At 40.0% G+C, this 19,553-nt stretch overlaps 1 protein-coding gene across 2 annotated transcripts; it reads right to left on the bottom strand.

Moving 5' to 3' along the window:
- Nucleotides 1–40: 40 nt before the first annotated feature.
- thbs4b (thrombospondin 4b) lies at nucleotides 41–19,181 on the bottom strand. 2 transcript variants are annotated; one of them, XM_061061093.1, is made up of 22 exons: nucleotides 18,823–19,180; nucleotides 14,791–14,988; nucleotides 13,607–13,857; nucleotides 12,962–13,064; nucleotides 12,704–12,786; nucleotides 12,546–12,597; nucleotides 12,293–12,444; nucleotides 10,898–11,035; nucleotides 9,164–9,241; nucleotides 8,886–9,038; nucleotides 8,659–8,763; nucleotides 8,449–8,556; nucleotides 6,713–6,872; nucleotides 5,370–5,488; nucleotides 5,132–5,184; nucleotides 4,848–5,041; nucleotides 3,558–3,736; nucleotides 2,979–3,027; nucleotides 2,676–2,872; nucleotides 2,376–2,548; nucleotides 1,081–1,220; nucleotides 41–896 (listed from the first exon to the last, which is right to left on the bottom strand). In XM_061061093.1, the coding sequence occupies exons 1-22, from the start codon at nucleotides 18,899–18,901 to the stop codon at nucleotides 859–861; spliced, it is 2,802 nt and encodes a 933-aa protein (XP_060917076.1). In that variant the 5' UTR covers nucleotides 18,902–19,180; the 3' UTR covers nucleotides 41–858. The 2 variants fall into 2 exon arrangements, with proteins under 2 accessions (XP_060917076.1, XP_060917075.1); XM_061061092.1 differs by having other exon boundaries at nucleotides 8,449–8,763; nucleotides 18,823–19,181.
- Nucleotides 19,182–19,553: the final 372 nt, after the last annotated feature.

Genomic DNA, 19,553 nt, shown 5'->3' with positions numbered 1-19,553 from the left:
TGAATCCCAAAAGTCTCACCTGAATAATCAATGTCATGAATTCCACTTTGTAAAGTCCTTTATTTTGATCTGGTTCATGAATACACTGATATGAAACGATCAATATTCAAAGGACAAGGTATGGAGAGAGAAAACAAGGTTACAATGAGTTTTAAGTTAATCATCTACAGTTAGAGACATGGCACAGTCTTTTCATTGTCTCCCAAAAAAGGAGTCAAATGACAATGTCATTGTCAACAAATACAGCCTGTGCATGATCAGAATGTAGACACATTAGTTAAATGTTGTTTCAGGCAGGTTCTGTTTTCTCTTCTAGTTGTTTGAACATGTTTATGGCACTTATCTAAAGGAAAAAGCCTCAATATGTAGGAGAAAAATGCTTTTTCTTTTAATCATTTTAATGAAAAAAAAAAAAAAATCATGATGTATTTGAATAGGTAGGTGCTTTGTGTGATACAACTCTGCGGAATGAAAGTCACTAAATTAGCATTACACGTCCATTATTAGCCATATGTTATGTTTTATGTTATCCCTTGTGTCAGTTGCTCTTCATGTGGCGTTGCATTATTTGGGGAAACGACACAGACATTATAATAGACACATACAGTACAAAAGTTGTGGACATATTTGCACAGAATCTGTACACATTAATACAAAGATAAACAGACGCACAAACAGGCATTCACACACACAGACACACACACACACACACACACACACACACACACATACACACACACACACACACACACACACACACACACACACACACACACACACACACACACATACACACAGCATTCTTTTAAGATCTGGTGTCATCATCTTGTCTCCATTTAAGAGTGAGCTGACAGAGCACTAATTACTGAACTCCTGGAAGTCCTCTGGGATTGTGTCTGTGGAAGAAAAACAAGATATGATGACTCAGAATATACAAAAGGAAGATGAAAAGTACTTGTGTTGATGAACTCTTGATGAGAGTAGCTAAAGATGAGCCAAATGTCCCCTTGCGTGGCATCACAGTCATTACAAGGATAAAAACGTATGAATTAGTGGGATTTAGATCAAAGCCTTTCTTACCATTGCAGCGGTATTTCAAATTAGACCAGATGATGTTTTCTTGGGAGAAACAGAACACGCCGAGTCGTCCTCCTCTCATGGTTGTGTCAATTATCACTCCAGAGTCAGCCACTAGTTCAGTTCCCTCATAAAACCGTGCCCTGAACAAAACACAAGGAGGGACGTTTTAATATTGATGTCACCTATGTTTTGTGTTCCACTTGTGACATTTTGGAAAGAGCACTCTTAATGTATTTGCACAGCAGAAGATGAGATGAGGCGATTGAGTCTCATGTTGGTAAAAATTAGGGGTAGGAATCACCAGAGGCCCCACGATACAATATTATCACGATACCTGAGTCACGATACGATATTATCACGATACCTGAGTCACGATACGATATTATCACGATACCTGAGTCACGATACGATATTATCATGATACCTGAGTCACGATACAATATTATCATGATACCTGAGTCACGATACAATATTATCACGATACCTGAGTCACGATACGATATTATCACGATACCTGAGTCACGATACGATATTGTTGCGATTTGAAACATTTTGCGATATGCTGAGAATTGCGACCATGTAAAAGGCTGCATGCACCTCACAATCTGAACTGTTAGTATTTCAGTCTGATTGAACTTAGCTGATCATAAACATACGGACGAGTCAGGATGACTGTACAATTGCAGTATTTTTTTTATTTTTTTTTAAAGATGTATATTTTGGACTTTTTGTGCCTTTAATGGAGAGATAGGACAGTGGATATAGTTGGAAATCAGGGAGAGAGAGTGGGGTGTGACATGCGGGAAAGGAGCCACAGGCTGGATTTGAACCCGAGCCGCCTGCTTGGAGGACCACAGACCACAAAATATCGCGATACTTTGCTGTATCGATTTTTCCCCCACCTCTAGTAAAAATGTACCTGTACCTGCCATTTAGTGTAGCTTAGCAAAATGAGAGGAAATGAGATGAAACAACTAACAGCTCTTTTAAAAATTAGGTCACGAGGCAAAAAACTGTGATTTAGGGAATTACTATAAAAGTAATGTTAACCATGATGCCTGATAAATCCAAAATTTTACGTTATTGATTTTTACCTTCAGTGAGAGCAATGCTAGCTGTGTGCAGCTGTTTCCAGTCTTTAGGCTAAGCTACAGTAGAAAGTGAAGAAGTCAACTTCCAAAAATGTAAAACATGTATTTCATGGACAAGTAGAAAATTAACAATAATATATAATAATAATAATAATAATAATAATAATAATAATAATAATAATAATAATAAGTGCTTTGTCGTACCTGATGTATCCAACCTGTGGGCGGTGCTGCAGGTACCATCTGTAGGACACCTTGTCCTTCCAGCCTACATTTCTGGGGTCTTTCCACAGCAGACGCACCTGATCGTTGGTGTCGCCTGTGTGCCACAGAGAGTTTCTCAAGTGCTCCCCCGGGCCTGATCTAGACTTTACAGCCTGATGAACACAGACAGAGAAGGATGTAGGTTGTGAAAGCAGATGGACAGCAGAAAGGCAGTAATATGGAAATACATGTGTATGCATCTGCTGCTTGGTATTGACTTGACATGACTTGTTTCCTCACCTTAAGCTGGATGCCAGGCTCGGCAACAGCTCTGAACGGTGTCGCCTGCCAGTAAGTCTGTTCAGTCTGCTTCCACATCACCACGTAGAAGGATGATGAGTCCTGGTAGCCGAAGATGAAACCGGCATAGTCGTCATCAGTGACTGTATTCACGTGAAATGTGCCCTCGAAGTCCACTCCGCTGAAAGCAGTGTAACCTGACAACAGGAAGTGTTATCTGTTTACTAGCATATTAGGTCCAGACTGTTTTTGGGGGAACTTTTTGTATTAGTGACTGACATTTAACCAAGGTGATTTGCTTACCAACAGCGAGTCCTGGGTCACTATTCATGGTCTGAACAATTTCCATTCCCTGTTTGAGAAAGATATAAAGCAGATAATGAGAAGGGGAGTACTTTGATACCCTTATTGAACTGCTAGCAAACATTGGCTTTACACATCTACAGTTGAAGAGCCGTTACTTTGGCATTGTTTTTTATAATGAACTGGCAAAGTCGAAAGTGCATTCCCATTTTATCTCTGTTTTTGGTTTCTACCAAATCCTTAGGGAAATATTTGAGCCGTTAGCTACTTTGTACATTTTGTCATGTACAGTGTGAGTATGAGTGTATAGCTTTTAGGTAAAAGCAGCCGCCTGCACAAATGCTATTAGAGCTATGAGGCTGAAGCAAAGTTTGGGGCATGGCAGCTAAACATTGAGCAGAAACTCATTTTAAAGCTCTATTAAGTCAAGCATACAGATTCGGACAATAATTTCCAGCAGTTTTATCACTACAAATGATTCTTCCCTCAATTTATGGTGCCACTTGATCCATTGTTATGTCTGCTATTGCTGCTTTGATGTTTGGCTAATGTACGTGATGATATGGTGAATAATCATACCTGGTTCAAAACAACCCAGTTGGGGTCAATTTGAGCGTCACCCTCGGGGTCGAGCACCACTGTCTGATACGCCCTGAAGTCAGTCAAGGTAACCTCAGCATTCTCAGGACAGTTGTCAATCCTGTCAATCACCTTGTCCTGGTCAAAGTCAGACTCACACACATCTCCAACTCCATCATCTGAAACACACCAGAGACTTCAGATTTAGAATTTAGGCTCTTTTAAAATTAAAGTCTTAAAGGCAGTTGATTTTTATATCATGACTACGGGTATGTTACATCAGTATGCAAAGCGATCGTTCCTTTCATTCTTTTTAAATCCAATGTGCTTTCTGCCTCGTCACGACTTTGAGATTTGAAACTGGCTTTAACAAAAATGTCATAAAGGCAAACCTCCAAAGGAAATTGATGCATCCTTTTGAGAAGCTGCAGAGCTGCAATGTCTGAATACAAATCATCCAAAGTATGCTGCCAAAGTGTAAAAGAAAACAAAGCCTTTCTTAGGGGGCTATTCACATTTTAACTAAAGAACACGGCTGTTGGTTGCATTTTGATGGATTGCACTGAAGTTTCTCATCTGAAGCCATGTTTGTTTTTTAATCAGAAATTGCTATGACGTTTTCGCCATTTCAAAAAATGTAGTTCTTTATCTGTCTTATGAGTTGGATTATTAAAAGGGAGGAAATAAGGACATTTTGAGTCTATGAACTACAGTTACAACATCCGAAAGGTCACACAATTAGTGGTTAGTTTTTAGCTCCAAAAAGATATATAAAACTTTTGCTAGGGTGCTAAATGATAGGCTTTCCCATTACAACAAATGTAATAGGTCTATGGTCAGGTAGCTTGCAGTGTAGCTACAGGTAGTAAACGTACTAAATTCCTGTAGTGGGTGTGCGCTTCTGGTGGCGAGGAGCCCAGGAGGAAGGGCCAAGTTTGACTCTTGTGTTTAACGAACATTTCAACTGACTCCACCTTCAACTTTATGTGGTCAAAATGACCATTTCTGCGGTGGTACTTATTGAAGCCCAAAAAAGAAGAACATTGTTGGATCACCCTAAAGGTGGATCTCTATTTTACAACACTGTCTCACTGAAACCAACAAAAAAACAGCTACAAGCCCCACTTGGCCCTTGAATTGCTTGTAAAGGTCAGCCAGGAACAGTGCAGGGAGAATATGGACATGCGCATAAAATAATGGACTGTATTTAAACACACTGGACCAGTGTTCAGACAGAGAAATTACATCTAAACTTTGCTTATGTTTTATGTTGCTGAAACTAATACTCACCGTTGTCATCAGTCTGGTCTGTGTTTGGTACAAGTCTGCAGTTGTCTGGTCCCGGTGGCAGGGTATCAGGGATCCCATCGTTGTCATCATCATCATCACACTCGTCACCCATTCCGTCCTTGTCCGTGTCCAACTGGGAGCTATTAATTACGTGCGGGCAGTTATCTTTGGTATCCTGGTGGCCGTCACCATCACTGCAGGGGAAGTGAACCGATTACGCAATGTAAATAAAAGCCATAGTCACAGGAGTCGGAGGTGATTGTTCAAAAATGGCTTGTTTTTACCTGTCTTGATTTGTGTCACAAGAGTCTCCTACCAGGTCATTGTCAATATCGGACTGAAACGAGAGCAAAGAGTTCCCTAAAATCACGACTCAGGTTGAAGTTTAGAAAACCAAATGAAAAATGACTTGTTGCATGTTCAACAGTAGAATGACCAGTGTGATCACAGGTGCTCAGTCCTTGAGGAAATTTACTAAATTCATTTTCACCACAGTGATCCATGTCTCTGGCTCGGACTGACCTGGTTTGGGTTGGGGATGTCAGGGCAGCTGTCGCAGGCATCTCCAACTCCATCGCCATCCCGGTCCAGCTGGTCTCTGTTTTTGACCCTCTGGCAGTTGTCCAGAAAGTTCTTGAGGCCTGCTCGCCAATCAGCAGGAGGAGACTGTTAGTGTTATTTAGTACTCAGACTGAGTCTTTTTCAGCAGTGAATATAGAGATTACCTATTGTTGTATAATCCCTTTCCATTTATTTTGGATCAGTGGCTCACACAAGAGATAGAAGAGAAATTTAAAGATCAGAAAGTGATTATTTTCAAATTCAAATATCTGTAATAGTTTTGAGAAGTACCAAATATCTTACAGTTCCATTTTCTTAATTGTGCTGTTTTTTTACGAAGTGTATTTCTTGTATGATGGTAAAATAATCTTATATTTTGTGGCTTTTGGTCAGATATATATTTAATATTATTTGGAGATACCACGTTGAGCTTTAGAAAATGGTGATGGGACAGTTTTCACTAGTGTTTTCTCTCATTTTATAATAATGGAGTGAATAATCTCAGACTGTTCATAATGAAAATAATGATTATCTGCCAACATTTACAAAAGAAACCATGTAACTGTATATTTATGTATATAAGTACAGTTGTTGCCAAAGTGATATCATGACAACATGGGTTAAATCAATCAAAATGATTTATTTTAGTAGCAAAATTGTCTCACTTTCTATAATTTTCTTGACAAACACTCGCACTGAGTCAAGTATGTTTCACTGAGGAGTGTTTGGATAAATGGAGATGTTATAACCTCACTTTGAGCGAATGAATTATTACCTGACTTGCTATTTGTAAACTCACCACTTGGTTGCACTGTTGTACTTCCTATGTGGTGAACACCAGTTTGTGTTCAGGTGCTTTTTTCATTCATCGCATGGAGGCAGCAGCAGCACCACAAATGCTTAAAGGTCAAGCGGCAGCGATAAGGAAAAGCTATCTTCTCTCCTGTGGGGCTTTTTTGAGGTGTAATCATGCTGCTGGATGATCAAAGCTTGTGTTCGCTCTGAGGTCAGACTGCTGTTGGCCTCAACTTATTTCTTTATTTTCTGCAGTGCTGTTACTCATGCCTCAGCTAGCCCTTAAAAGCTTCCATACTACTACACTGTGATATACTGCCACAACATGATTAGAGGGATGTGTAATATACTGTAAACTATGACTGCATGAGAGAGTTTCATGTATTATTTAATCAATGTAAGAAATGTGAAGAAAGAACACACTAATAAATTCTAACAGTCAATGCCTTCAGTGATGCTGGTTATATAAGCACTAACGTCAGTGTTAATGATGTAATTTCTCTCCATACCGTCTCCGTCCATGTCGTCATCGCAGGCGTCCCCTTTGCCGTCACTGTCGGTGTCCCTCTGGTCAGGGTTCTCCACCATGCGACAGTTATCACAGGCATCGCCGTGGCTGTCCTTGTCACTGTTCCTCTGATCCACATTGGGCTTCAACCAGCAGTTGTCCTGAGTCACACAGAGAACAAACAGGCCTCGTTCAGAGCCATAAATATCTCTGAGTGTATTTGTGCTTCAGAACAAGCTTGTGAATACATCTTTTGGAGTATCTATGCAAATGTCCTTGCAAGCAGAAAGCTTAAACAATTAGATGACAATCAATAGAGAGAACTGTTCTGAGGATAAATTCATTTTCTAACGGGTTAGTGAAACATCGTAAGGGGAGTCGAATGAGAAAGTTTAATGACCCTCCTCTCTGAAGAGCAAATATGAAGTGGGAGCCAGCAGCCAGTTAGCGTAGCTCAGAACAAAGACTGAAAATAGGGGACTTGGCATTGCTCAAATAAAGTTAAGCCAGCCTGCACATAAAACAAAGCTTAATAATTAACTCATTATATCATGGTTTCATTGCATAATAAATCCAAAGTGTATTAAACCAGTTTTTTTTTAACTTGAGGTTGGGTGTCAAACTATTTTCATGTCTTTAAATTTGTGTTTTTGTCCAACAAAACAAAATGAGTTGTAACCTAGTACATTTGGTTGTTTTGAGATACTGGTGTGTATCTCTGAAAAACCTAAGGAGAATTTCCAGATGCAATGGCTTCCTGAAGTGTTGTCACTAGGGATTTTCCTAGCTGTTCATTTCATATTCGGTTAAATGCTAATTTAAATTCAGACTAGTTGACCAGTCTGAAGGAAAACACTCACAAAACAGCCAAAATTGGGTACAATTTATTTAACATCGTAAACAAGAGATCACATCGTCAGTGGGTAAAACATGTTAAGTCGTTTAGCTGAGTGTGGTTAACGTTAGCAATGCTTGTAACGCCAGCCTTTGGTCCTCCTTGCAGGTTAAATTTGGGACATGCATTGCTTCGTTCGAGTGGTTATGTCAGTTTAACCTGAAACAGACTACATACAGCTTTTTCTCGATTCGAAACTGGTTCAGATATAACCGATTCTACTCGACCTAAAAAGCCTCTTACAAGCTCCACGACCAGAAACGTGGTAAAATTAGGATAAAAATTGGAGATGCTTTTGAAAAATGGAAAGAGGTTAGAACAACGATCCAGAGGTGGCTAAACACTGAAGCTTCTGTGTTTACCACATGGCAAACTTGGCGCACGTCAACCATTAGGGAGGAGGGGGGCGAGAAGAGACAGGTCTCTTAGATGTGTTCAATTTGGACGGCAGTACCCATTTTAAACACTAGGTGTCAGAGTTACACATTGCTTCTTTAAACTATGCCTTTACTTATATCTGGAATAATCTTGATAATTTCATTTTAAGATGGGCAAATCATGTTGTGATCCTCTTGTTTACGTCAGCTAAAAAAAGCCATATATGGTTCTCTAAATGACAAGTTTGTCTTTTTACTAACCTAACTTTTCTTTTTCAAAACTATATCAGAAAAGCATAAATAAGAACAGTAACCTGCTCATCAAGAATGAATACTTGCCAAAAGGAGATTACAATATACGGCTTGAAATTCTGAGATTTTTAATAGCTTAATAAAGCTCTAACATTTCTTGGTTGCAACATACTGTAGATGGTGATCAACAAATGCAAAATATATTACACCAACCTGCTCGTTCAGTATGCCATCACCATCTGCGTCTTCGTCACAGGCGTCACCTTTACCGTCCCTGTCGGCGTCCTCTTGACCAGAGTTAGGAACAAAGATGCAGTTATCCTGTAAAGAGATGCTGCCGTTAAATGATGTAAAAAAAAAAAAAAAAAAGGGCCTGCTTGTAACAGCATAGTTCTGTTTGCGTACAATATGCATGTTTGTTACCTTTTTACAGCTTGCATCTTTACACTTAAGTTTATCATCGGGGTATCCATCAATGTCAGTATCTTTTCCACACAGGTAACCGTTACCTGCCCAGCCGATTCCACACTGAAAAGACAAAAGACACTCTTTAGAATATCCGAACTTTATGGAGTTGTGACTATGTGGCATATTTCTTTTATGCGGGTTGTAGATAAATGCATGTGAGTGTAAAAAGTATGAACAACTACCTGACAAAAGATGGATCCGTCCCTCTCTACAGCACACAGTGCGTTGATATCACAGGGGTTGGTCAGGCTGTTCCCACAGCTGAGCTCTGGCTTGCAGCCCTTCAGCTGATCTCCTGTGAAACCTGTCTTACAGCTGCCGCAGTGGTAAGAGCCCTGTGCAGGAATGAACACACCTGGTTCTTCTTTGGACAGTGATTTGTAAGCCACATAAATAAAATAATTGTCCTACACGTGCCCTTTGTAGTTTCCAGAATTGTTCGGTTTAACTGCAGTCTTACCACAGAGTTGTGACAGATGGAGTTCGCGGTGCAGCCTCCGTTGTTGGGTGCTTTGCATTCATCGACATCGTCACAGACCTGAATTTGGCAACATGATAAAATGTAATTATTAAATCTTTGATCTTCATAGTTTTAATATCAAGTTTCCTTAGTTTCGTTCTTGTAATTTCAATGTTACCATATTTTATGTAAAAAAAAAAAATAGACTTGTTTTTCATAATAAATTACATATTCCAGGCACTTGTACCTCAACTACATGTCATTGTATAGGGAGATTTTATACTAAATGTATCCATCTATTACTGATAACTTTTACTTTGAAAATACTAAAAAAAACGTGATTAGCTTAAAAAAATACAACAAATTGCCAATGATTAAACATGTGGATGCTAAACATTGCCCTGTAAAAACAAAAATGTTATTTCTCATCCGTTTCCTTCCCCTCCTCTTCAGACAGATTTTCTTCTGACCTGATTTGGGTTTGGCAAATCACAACGGTTTATCAAATCATGAATGGATTTCATTGCTGTTTTTGGCATTTTGGTAAACAACCAAGACTGCTTGCCCTGATGTGAAACATTAGTATAAAATGAGCTGGATGGCTATTCACATTATGTACACATGGTATGTTTGACTACTAAATCACGGGCAAAACATCCATGTATTCAGTTAAACTACAAGCTGTATGAATCTGATGTTGGAGCTTGCTGCCTATTTTCTAAAGCCTACTGCTGTGTCACACTGTCTGTAGCTTCTGAGAACGGCTTTCATTATTTGAATATGAACTCAGGAGTGCCAGACTTATTTAACATTTGTGAATATGTCCAACACTTTCTTCTCATGACAGACCTCTTACATGATTTTATTTTAAAATGTTCAAAGAAAGACAAATGGGTGGATGGATGGATACATTGATGGATTGGGTGTCAGAACTTCGTTTTGTATTTTGTGACTCTTTAGAGGGGAAAACCACTGGGTTTAAAATGGTTTGAAGCTAGCTCTTATATTACAAGCTACAGCACTAAAATGCTGCAGTGAAGCACAAGTTTCACTATAACATTGTAATAGAGGTCACAAATTATCCATATGGCAATATATTGTCCTCCTGGCTTGTGTGGTATTATTATCAAATCGCTGGTGCTAATTATCCAGATTTGACAACTACTTCATGATTCCTCACATGGAGCTCATGACATGAATGGAGATAATGTGAACGGAAGTTAATTAGCTAAGAAGAAGTTGATGGCAAGATAACGTCCAACAGTGGTGAAAAAGGCTAAAGAATGAAGCGTGACCAAATTAAACAGACCCCAAATACATGAATCCTGCATTTTATCTTTTTAGAGGCACTTTATATTCATCAATAGATTAAACATCATTTATCATTATATAATTGTCATGCACATCAATTGTTGCAGATCGCTGTATCGTGGTATTGTTATTATGGGCCATGTATGGCATAAGATACTGTAAATATCACAGCAATTCCCACTCCTAAAATACATATCATAGATAATCTGTGACAGTTTTTTTATTGCGTTATTATAAATCGTGTTTAAAAGGCAGCAGAACAATTTTTTCATAACCTTGTAGATACTACATGCTTAAGTAAATAATTACACCATTTATAGGCTATTATATTAAAATGGACTATTTCATTCCTAGTTTAATGTTTAACCACGGGCTTTAAGTTTGAAGTTTGTGGGTCCTCTGTTTTTTTTTTAATCCACTCACCTGTTTGTTGGTCTGGGCGAACAATATGCCGACACCCTCCACTGCCAGTCCGGTGTAGCCCAGCGGACAGACGTCACAGCGGTACCCCGGGGCAGTGTTTACACACTTCACTCCGGGGAAGCAGGGGTTAAACTGGCACTGCAGATAAAAGCACATGGTCTCTGTTTAAGGCTCTTCAGGCCTGATGACATTTTTACTCATGCGAAAGAGAGAATGCTGAAGGGGTTAGTGCTTAGAAGAGGGGTCACAGCAAACAGGCAGAGACAGACAGGTGAACGCATAAACACACATCTTTGTACTTCTGTCCTCATGAGGACCTCATTAACCATATTTAACTTTACCTTTGCTTTTAGCTCACGTTCAGAAAACCCTGTTATTTTTTTCTAGCTTCTCTGAAGTACCACGGACCCTTTGAGCCTTTATTATGATCTCAAGAGTTTATTTTTAATGATAAAAAGCCTTGTGAAATCTTACACCTGTAGTTTGGTGAACTCCCTGTATCACTCAGTATCACTATCCCACGCTAAACATCTTGTTAAAACAGTCTGATGAAATCAACCTGGCCCTTTTTTCAATTCATTGCATGTAAAGATCACAGTCGATGTGATTCTTGGCCTGAAAGAATATCCATATTATTCCTTCTCCTTGGCAACGTATTTCCTGTCACCTGGATTCAAGATTCAAATAGCATATAAACGGCAGTCCCAGTTTACTGGTTTGACTACACAGCGGCAGAATTTCTGTGTGGAATTATAACAAAGTTTTTTCTCAAGAGAGAAACAGCCTCAGGCCCAGACTTACCTCTTGGGGAATAAACAAATTTGCACATTATGCAACCTCCAATTAAATGGCTGTATATTGACTCTTTGGCATCATATTTAGGAGTGGACCATATGTTGGCCAATGGACCCACAACAAAATCAATTTATATACTGCTACATTAGTAAAGGGCCATATTGTGAAGGGGAAAAAAAATACTGTAAAGACACACCTCTTTACCACATGTTTGAAAGCCAAACGCATGCAAGGTGTCTGCGACAGCTTAAGGACCCCCTTGAGGCAATCCTCTCTGTTTACACAGGAGGCTCGGGTGGATTTAACAAGCTGTTAGTTTCAAGTTTTTCATTTAGATCCAAATCCAGAATATTAACATGCTGTTTTGCCTAATGAGTACAAGATGATGATAAAACAGTACGTGCTCATTATATCTATAAAAGCCAACTTTTAGCTCAAACATACCGATATTCTTCACCCAATTACCAAACTTTGAGCCCTAGAATAACACAAAAATGTCCCCACTATCTCTCTTTAACTAATGTGGATTTTCAGAAGAGATAAGGTACGGAAGAACAAATCCACACACACACACACACACACACACACAGCAAGCCTTACCTCGTCCACATCATCACAGTTGAAACCATCCCCAGTGTATCCATCAGGACAGGGTCCACACTCCACACCGTCCGTTGTCTCTATACACATATCATTACGGAAACACACACCTGGGGCACACCTTGGTTTCACCACCTCAGTGCCACCCAGACCTTTAAATAACAGAAGAAAGGGCATTCAATTAAACCTAAAATAGCCGTAAAGCATCACATTTCCTGTTGCATGACGTGACTGCTCATGGACATAATCTTACCGCAGGCCTGACACTCTGAAATGGTGTTTCTGAGAAAGGAGGTCTCTTTGACCTGAAAGAGGTCAAACATGGACAAGTTTATTTGCAGTCAGGCAAGCTGTCAGGGAGGTCAGAAAGGGAAGACGCAAGGCCTCAGAGGGACCGTTAGGGGTAGTTACCTGCTGAATGAGGACGTCTTTCAGCTCATTTATCACCTTCGTTAACTCCAGCATTTGATTGGACAGCTGCTTCGTGTTGACCCCTAAGAGAAAGGAACCCTTATTTTGTATGACTGAAGCAGAGGTGGGGGATTCTCTGAGCATACTCTCAAGTCACTCTGGCAAACACTGACTGTTGTTTTCTCACTGCCAGGATTGTTTTCCTTGGAAACATTTGTCTATCCCTGTGGGTGTTTAGTTCCACTGAAGGACTCTTACCCAGACTCTGGACGGAGTCTCTTTGTTGGAAATGGCAGTCTTGTATCGAAGCAACGTTCTCAAATGAGTCCCCGACCACCAGCTTGAGCTCGTCCAAACTCTCCTGTTAGAATGGAAACAAGTGGATGACTAAGCCAGTTGGAAACATCAGTATCCATTATTGAGACAGCAACATTCATTATTTAATTTAATGCTGACACAGACACAAATCAGAATCAGGACATAGCATCTGATTGGCTTACTGACTCAACCAAAGGCCTCATGGGAAGAGAATGGACAAATAATTACAAGAAGGCATTGAGAATTTGATTAATTCTTAGTGATTCAAAGTGAATTCTTTATCCAATCACTGAAAGACTTTATTTCTTTGCCAAATTAAGACGCTTTTGAAAATGAGACACTGGCGCGTCTTTGAACAGTGTAGCTGTTGGCAGTATAGCAAAAATGTTTCTCTTGTATACAGAAAAGAAAATATAAAAAAATATATGGCACACATATTGGAATTAATAGGCAACAAGGGTTATTGGTTAAATTCTTAAAGCCGAGCCAAATATACAGAGTTTGGTTGATTTTGAATCCATTGCTGCAATCCAGACTCTCTGGAGAGGCTGGTTATTGTACAAACACTCTCTTAAGTTGGTTTACCTGGTCTCTGGCCTGCATGATCTTCAACTCCACAGTACCGTAGCCTGCTGGTAAACCCTGGAAGGCAGCTGGGAGATCCCTGACTGTCTCCACCAGCCTGCAGTCCAGATGCAGCTCCACCCCGCCCGGCCCCTGCTGCTGCAGCCCCTTCAGGTGGAACAGCAGTCGGTGCTGTTGGCCGTCTGCCAGCACCAGGTTGTTGAAGGTTACTGAGCTCATCCTCTTGTCACTCCGCAGGTAGCGTAACACAGCTTTGAGGGGACAGAGAAAGTAAGGAGAAAGAGATGGTAGCAAAGAGGAGATAATAGAGGCGAGAGGATTAAGAGGAGGCGTTTACTGTAAAAGGTTTATTCATCTGAATTACAACAAGACTAAGAGTCTGCCTAACGGACGGATCTGTGGGGCTGTACTTTAGTGCAATGGGGCTTTAAGATAAATAGCAATGTCAGGAAACATTCAACCAAATACAATAAAAATGACATGTAAAATGTTCAAAGCACTGGACATTAGCTCGGCTTTTCAGCAAGGTGTCCTTATCACACTGACACTCCTTAACTCTGGCATCTTTTGAAGTCTTGTAAGGAGAACAATGTTTTAGTAAATTAAGCATACAAGGAACCTATTTCAAAAGAGACATTTATATTGTCACATAAAGCCTGTAAGACAGAATGTGGAACATGTTGAACCCATTTGACTACATAGTTAACACTGAGAGGAGTTGACCGGCTCAGAAAACAGGAAATTAAAAGAAAATTATAGGAAATAATTAAAACAAGAAGAAAGCACAACACAGAAGCCATTGCAGAGAGGGTTAGGCGTTGAGATGTTCGCACGTGTTCAATTAAAAGGTGTTTGTCTTTACAGTATTTTAAAAGTAAGTCGTAAGTGTGGTTGGATTTTAAGACAGTTTGTGAAAGCTTTAAAACAGCTGTGTGTTGTTAAAGTTTATGAAAGTGTTGAGAGTGAATAAAGACTTTAAGGTTGAAGGCTGTGAAATCAAAACAATGAGCTAAAATACACCAAAAAAAAAACCCCTCCATTTAATTAAGGGGAAGGGGGATTCTTTGGGAGGTAATGCATGTTGACCCCTTTTTTTAAACCCAGTCTTTTAATCAAATGTTATTACAGAAATATTGATGAGGGCAGCTTTAAACTGCGCCAGAGCCCCTTTCATGTTCTCCTACCTCTGTTGAGCTTCCCCATCACGGTGAACTCAAAGTACTTGCTGTTGTCCCTGGGGTTGTACAGGCCAAACACGGTGGTTCCGGTCTTGGGCTGCAACTTGAAGGAGGCGAGGATGAAAGCCTCGTTCACGCCTTGCTCTGCCAGACCCCCCTGCAGCAGGTCTGGCAGGCAATCGGGCGAGGTGAGCAGATCATAGACTGTTGATAGATTTGGGAAAATGAGAAATGGTACAGCACATGAGCAATGGAGTGGATGGTGAGAGATGAATATTTACAACCTGCAGCCATGTGCTTCAGTCCCAAAGTAAACACACACTGAGTTAACGAGTGCAAGATGACAACGTTGACCCAGTGTTTGTCGCTCTTGCAGCACAAAACTTGGCAGGGAGATTAGGCTAAAAAAATCCCAACAATAATGAAGCAAACGCAGTAGTTTTAAGTTGCATGCGTTAGTATTTATTTGAAGGCACAAACATGAAGCTCTTGAGATGATAAAGCTCTAATATCCCCCCACAGTTTGATCATACAGGCAGAATTTAGACATAACTACTGACAGGCTCCTTAGTGAGAGTGATATGCCAGAGAGACACCGTACACTTACGGTTAGATTCTCTTTTTTAATAAAGTGACTTGGGAGCTGGAAAGACTTCGAGAGGATGTGCAGGGAATCTCTAGTCTGCCATCTGCTCACATCATGAATGCACAAGTAGCCTGAAAGCAGTCCACTGTCGTGAGGGAGCAAAATTGCTCCCAAATGCTTGCAGAAATTGGCCGCTGTCAGCCAAGATTGCGAAGCTTGATCCCCAGATGAGATCTCCCCCATTTTTTTTCTTTTATGTCTACCTTCTGGCCACGGGTCCCTCATCTTTTTTGTCCGGCACATGCTGCATTTTAGGATAACATGGGGGATTTGAAAATGTGTGCAGTTAAATATGACTAAGCCAGTGAAAAGGCCTTTTCACATGGTGTCGCCAAGATTGCGTTCGAAAGGAAATCAAAAGTACAAAAAGTCTTCTTTTTTTTTTTTTTTACTCATGGATGCCAAGATCTCCCGGTGAGTCTTACACAGATATATGTGTTTTTGACACGTGGTCCAATAATTTGACAAAAGTCCAAAAATGTACACACAGCAAGAGAAGAAATAAACCTCAATGGATGCTTTATTCTTTTTGTGTTACTGATAAACACACACACACACACACACACACACACACACAAAGATGAACACTTGCTCTTAAGCACACAGTCCTGCTGCTGTTCATAAATCTTCTCGACAGAGGGCTCAGAGGGGGTAAGGGTCGTCTTACACCAGAGATCCTGAGAAAGTGCCTCATTTCACCCCTTGATTAACCTCAAATTTCAAGCTTCATAAAACTAGTTCAGCAGAAAGCCATAAAGTAATCCAATGTCTTGTCCTCTCCTTAACACCAGCAAACAAATACATCAGTTTCAAATCGCTAGGAAGAGCAGAAGTCACAGCAGTGTTTATTTTACTGCTTACAAATTCTTCACATTTGTTGAACGCTGTGATGTATTGCAGTGTTTTGGTTAGAGGTGCCCAGTCAGCCGTCAGTAATGATGGAGGAATAACATCATCAACATCAGCATGTAATGAACATAAGCACTGAAGGCACAGTTTTGCAACAACCATGAGTAACCTGCCAAAGGAAAGCAGAGAGCAGAACACTATATTTCACCATTTATAATAGTGTGTTTTAGAATAGTGTGTGTGTTTATTCTTGGAGCTGTTGAGGGGAAGCTATAACATGTTTTTAATAGGTAATATTAAGTTGTTAGCCAGTGTAGAGAAATTGTTTTGAAACTGATTTTTATTTAAATATTACAGTTACAAAGACATTCAGATTTTATTTGGAGTAATTTTCAGACACCCCTGACGCTTTAAGTCAAATTTTCACTCTTTTAAAGCTAGAGTTTCCCTGATATTATACAATGTGATATGTGTGCAAGTTAGTGTGTTGAGATTGGGTGTCTACCACCATGCAAGTGAATGCACTGATTCACTTTAATTTGTTACTCCAGAATTCTCTAAACTAATTAAACATTTAAATTATTCTTCTAAAGAGTAGCCCAAACATCGTCACTATTTATTATGGAAGCTGATCGTAGCTTTGATAGCAAACAACAACACTGTGACGCTAGCAGAGGATGTACGTTACCCAAGCTATCCAAGCTAGCCAACTTTTGCTGTGTAAAATTTTGGGGCTTTTTTTATGCCTTTATTCAAAGACAGGACAGTAGATAGTCGGAAATCAGTGGTGAATGACATGCGGAAAAGGAGCCACAGGTTGGATTTGAACCGTTTTAAGGACTGTAGGCCTCTGTACATGGGGTACATGAAGTAACCACTAATCCACCAGTTCTCCTTAAAGTAAATCTTTCATATTTAATGTTGAGATAATAAAACTTGTAAAATCACCTATTTAGGCAGTTACATGTTAAAATCAGGGATCTTCTTTAAAAAAAAAAAATTGTATGTCAATACAGTGTTAGCAGTATCCATCAATATACTTAGGCTTCATTTATTTTACCACATTGTTATCAGAAGAGTTAGTGTATTAGTATAAATTCTCAGCTCTAGGTATCAGAATCAGAATATTACAGAATACTCATAGAAAGCAGCTGCCGACTTTAGCAGACAAACAAGCCATTACAGCAACTGGCGCTTTGAGAGAGAACCCAAACAGTAATGTCGCGGGTCTGATTGCTAAAGAATGAGTTAACACTTGCTATAAAACTCAATAAAGCTGAGGGGAGACGCAGGTTCAGGAGATAATTCTCTCTTAAGGGTCATCAATACAGATGACTTCTTTCACATTTTCACATTTATGATACATTGTTATTACAGAATTATCGATTAGAGTGGCGTTAAATATGTGCTTTGTCCCTGGACCGGGAGTCCTTTTTTGCCAAGTGAAATTCAAATTCCAGTAATCTCAACTCCCGGTGAAGTCATCCTTGAGACATTAATATTGATCAATAACCCATTGCAGAAGTCTAATGGCTGTTTTGTGCTACTAAAATCTTACTTACCGCAGCTTTAAACTGGTCTCCCCTCCCCTTTGAACACAGTCATGGAGACAATGAGCCATTTGCAAAGAAATGATAGATGATGAACCCCATTAATCTGGACTTGTTTTATACATAACATCAGGAGTATAGTGCCAAAAGATTGCAGGGATTAATGGGTGCATGAAAGCTATGCCATCCATCACTGGATGTTAGATGCTGATAAAATACAAACATCAATACTTCTGCAAGTCTGCTGCAGCTCTGGATTGTGCGTGACCTTGAACAAGTTTATGTGTGACTGTCAGAGAGAGAGAGAGAAGGAAGAGAGTATGTGTAACTTGAAGTTCAATCTTGGGCCCAGATCATCTCTGATTATTCCCATGTGTGTGACCCAGCTGAGACTTTGTTTAAATTCATTTTGAGCCAGAAAGTTGAACCCTCTGAGCTGGAGTAATCAAGCAGATATGGCTGGAGAGGTATGAGAAGCAGGGTGACTTCACTTCAGCAGAAAGATTGTGGGTTTAAACTCTTGTCTACTTTATTAATTGTCTTTGTCTTCTTGGGTTTAACTGCCTCATCTCTTCTACAACTGGCGGGGATATTTAGCATTTTACTCGTACCTCAGTGAATATCACACACTATGTCTAATCCTCTGTGTTCTTCGGGTCCGCATATGATATTCTCTTTCACGGTCTCTGCTTTATCCATTATGCATTGAACTCATACATGGTGTGTTGAAATACCCGGTGGTGGAGCCATTAAATCTTTTTTGACACATAATAAAAACGGAGGATTACATCACAGCCAGAAAGTCAGAAAAATACACCATTCGAATAAAATCAAAGACATCGTTCTTTCTGTGTGCCTTAAAATTTCACCTCGAATTTTTGTACAAACACAGCTGTTGCATCCTCAATGTGACGCAGTTTTTTAAATTTTCCATAACGTAAATAATTAATATTAAAAGCTACCGGTAATTAAAACACTCAAAGTAACACTTACCCAATGCCTGGGCTTCCACGTGTAAGCAAAGTTTTGATAGCAGCTGCCAGGCCAGAATCAGGGCTGTCCAAAGACCCATTTTGTCCTTCCAACTGGTCCCAGATCAGCGCTTTCACCGTAGTGACTTGTTAGTCGGTGACACAATGGCAGTTTCCCGTATGTCAGCCCCTGCTGTGAGTGGTGCGTTCGTGTTCCTGCCTTTCTTTTTGAATCAGAAGTGAGAAAAGACTATCATGGTAAGCCTCAGGGAAGCTGCTGTCAGTTTATGTGTGTCTAAGAGTGTGTGTGTGTGTGTGTGTGTGTGTGTGAAATGGTGTGTGAATGTGAGGATTGCAGGAGTCTTTCTAAGGGAGGAGCATGAGGGCCAGAACCTGCTTTTAAAACCTTCCTCAGACGGCCCCATGCAGAGAAGGAGTGACCTGGGAGAACTCTTTGCATTGGCTCTTTCATGCTGCTACCAATTCCCACACGCTCCAACACAAATTAACAGTACACAAGCAGCTTCAGAACCATGTTTAAAATCATGTTTCAACTCAGCTTAAACCCTGAGTATTTTTGACTCATGCGTTCATGCTTGACTTGAATTTCTGAAGAAAGAAAAAAGTGTTTCCGGCCTCCTGCGAGCACACTTGGAGTATTTTTTTTCCACACTTTCTCTGAAACACAAGGTGTTTTTTTCACTTTCCTTCCAGGGATAATATGTGACACCTTTTCTAATGCCCTTACTCCCC

The sequence above is a fragment of the Labrus mixtus genome, chromosome 17, assembly GCF_963584025.1.
Source record: "Labrus mixtus chromosome 17, fLabMix1.1, whole genome shotgun sequence".
In the NCBI taxonomy this organism is placed as follows: Eukaryota; Metazoa; Chordata; class Actinopteri; order Labriformes; family Labridae; genus Labrus; species Labrus mixtus.
The sequence above is the reverse complement of the archived record's forward strand: the minus strand, read 5'-3'. Positions and strand labels throughout refer to the sequence as shown.

Coding starts and splice junctions, on each gene's coding strand:
- thbs4b (XM_061061092.1), bottom strand. CDS start 18,901: ATGGGTCTTTGGACAGCCCTGATTCTGGCCTGGCAGCTGCTATCAAAA. Junction 12,598..12,703: donor AAGACGTCCTCATTCAGCAG/GTAACTACCCCT, acceptor GACCTCTTTCAG/GTCAAAGAGACCTCCTTTCT. Junction 5,042..5,131: donor TGTGACACAAATCAAGACAG/GTAAAAACAAGC, acceptor CTTCCCCTGCAG/TGATGGTGACGGCCACCAGG.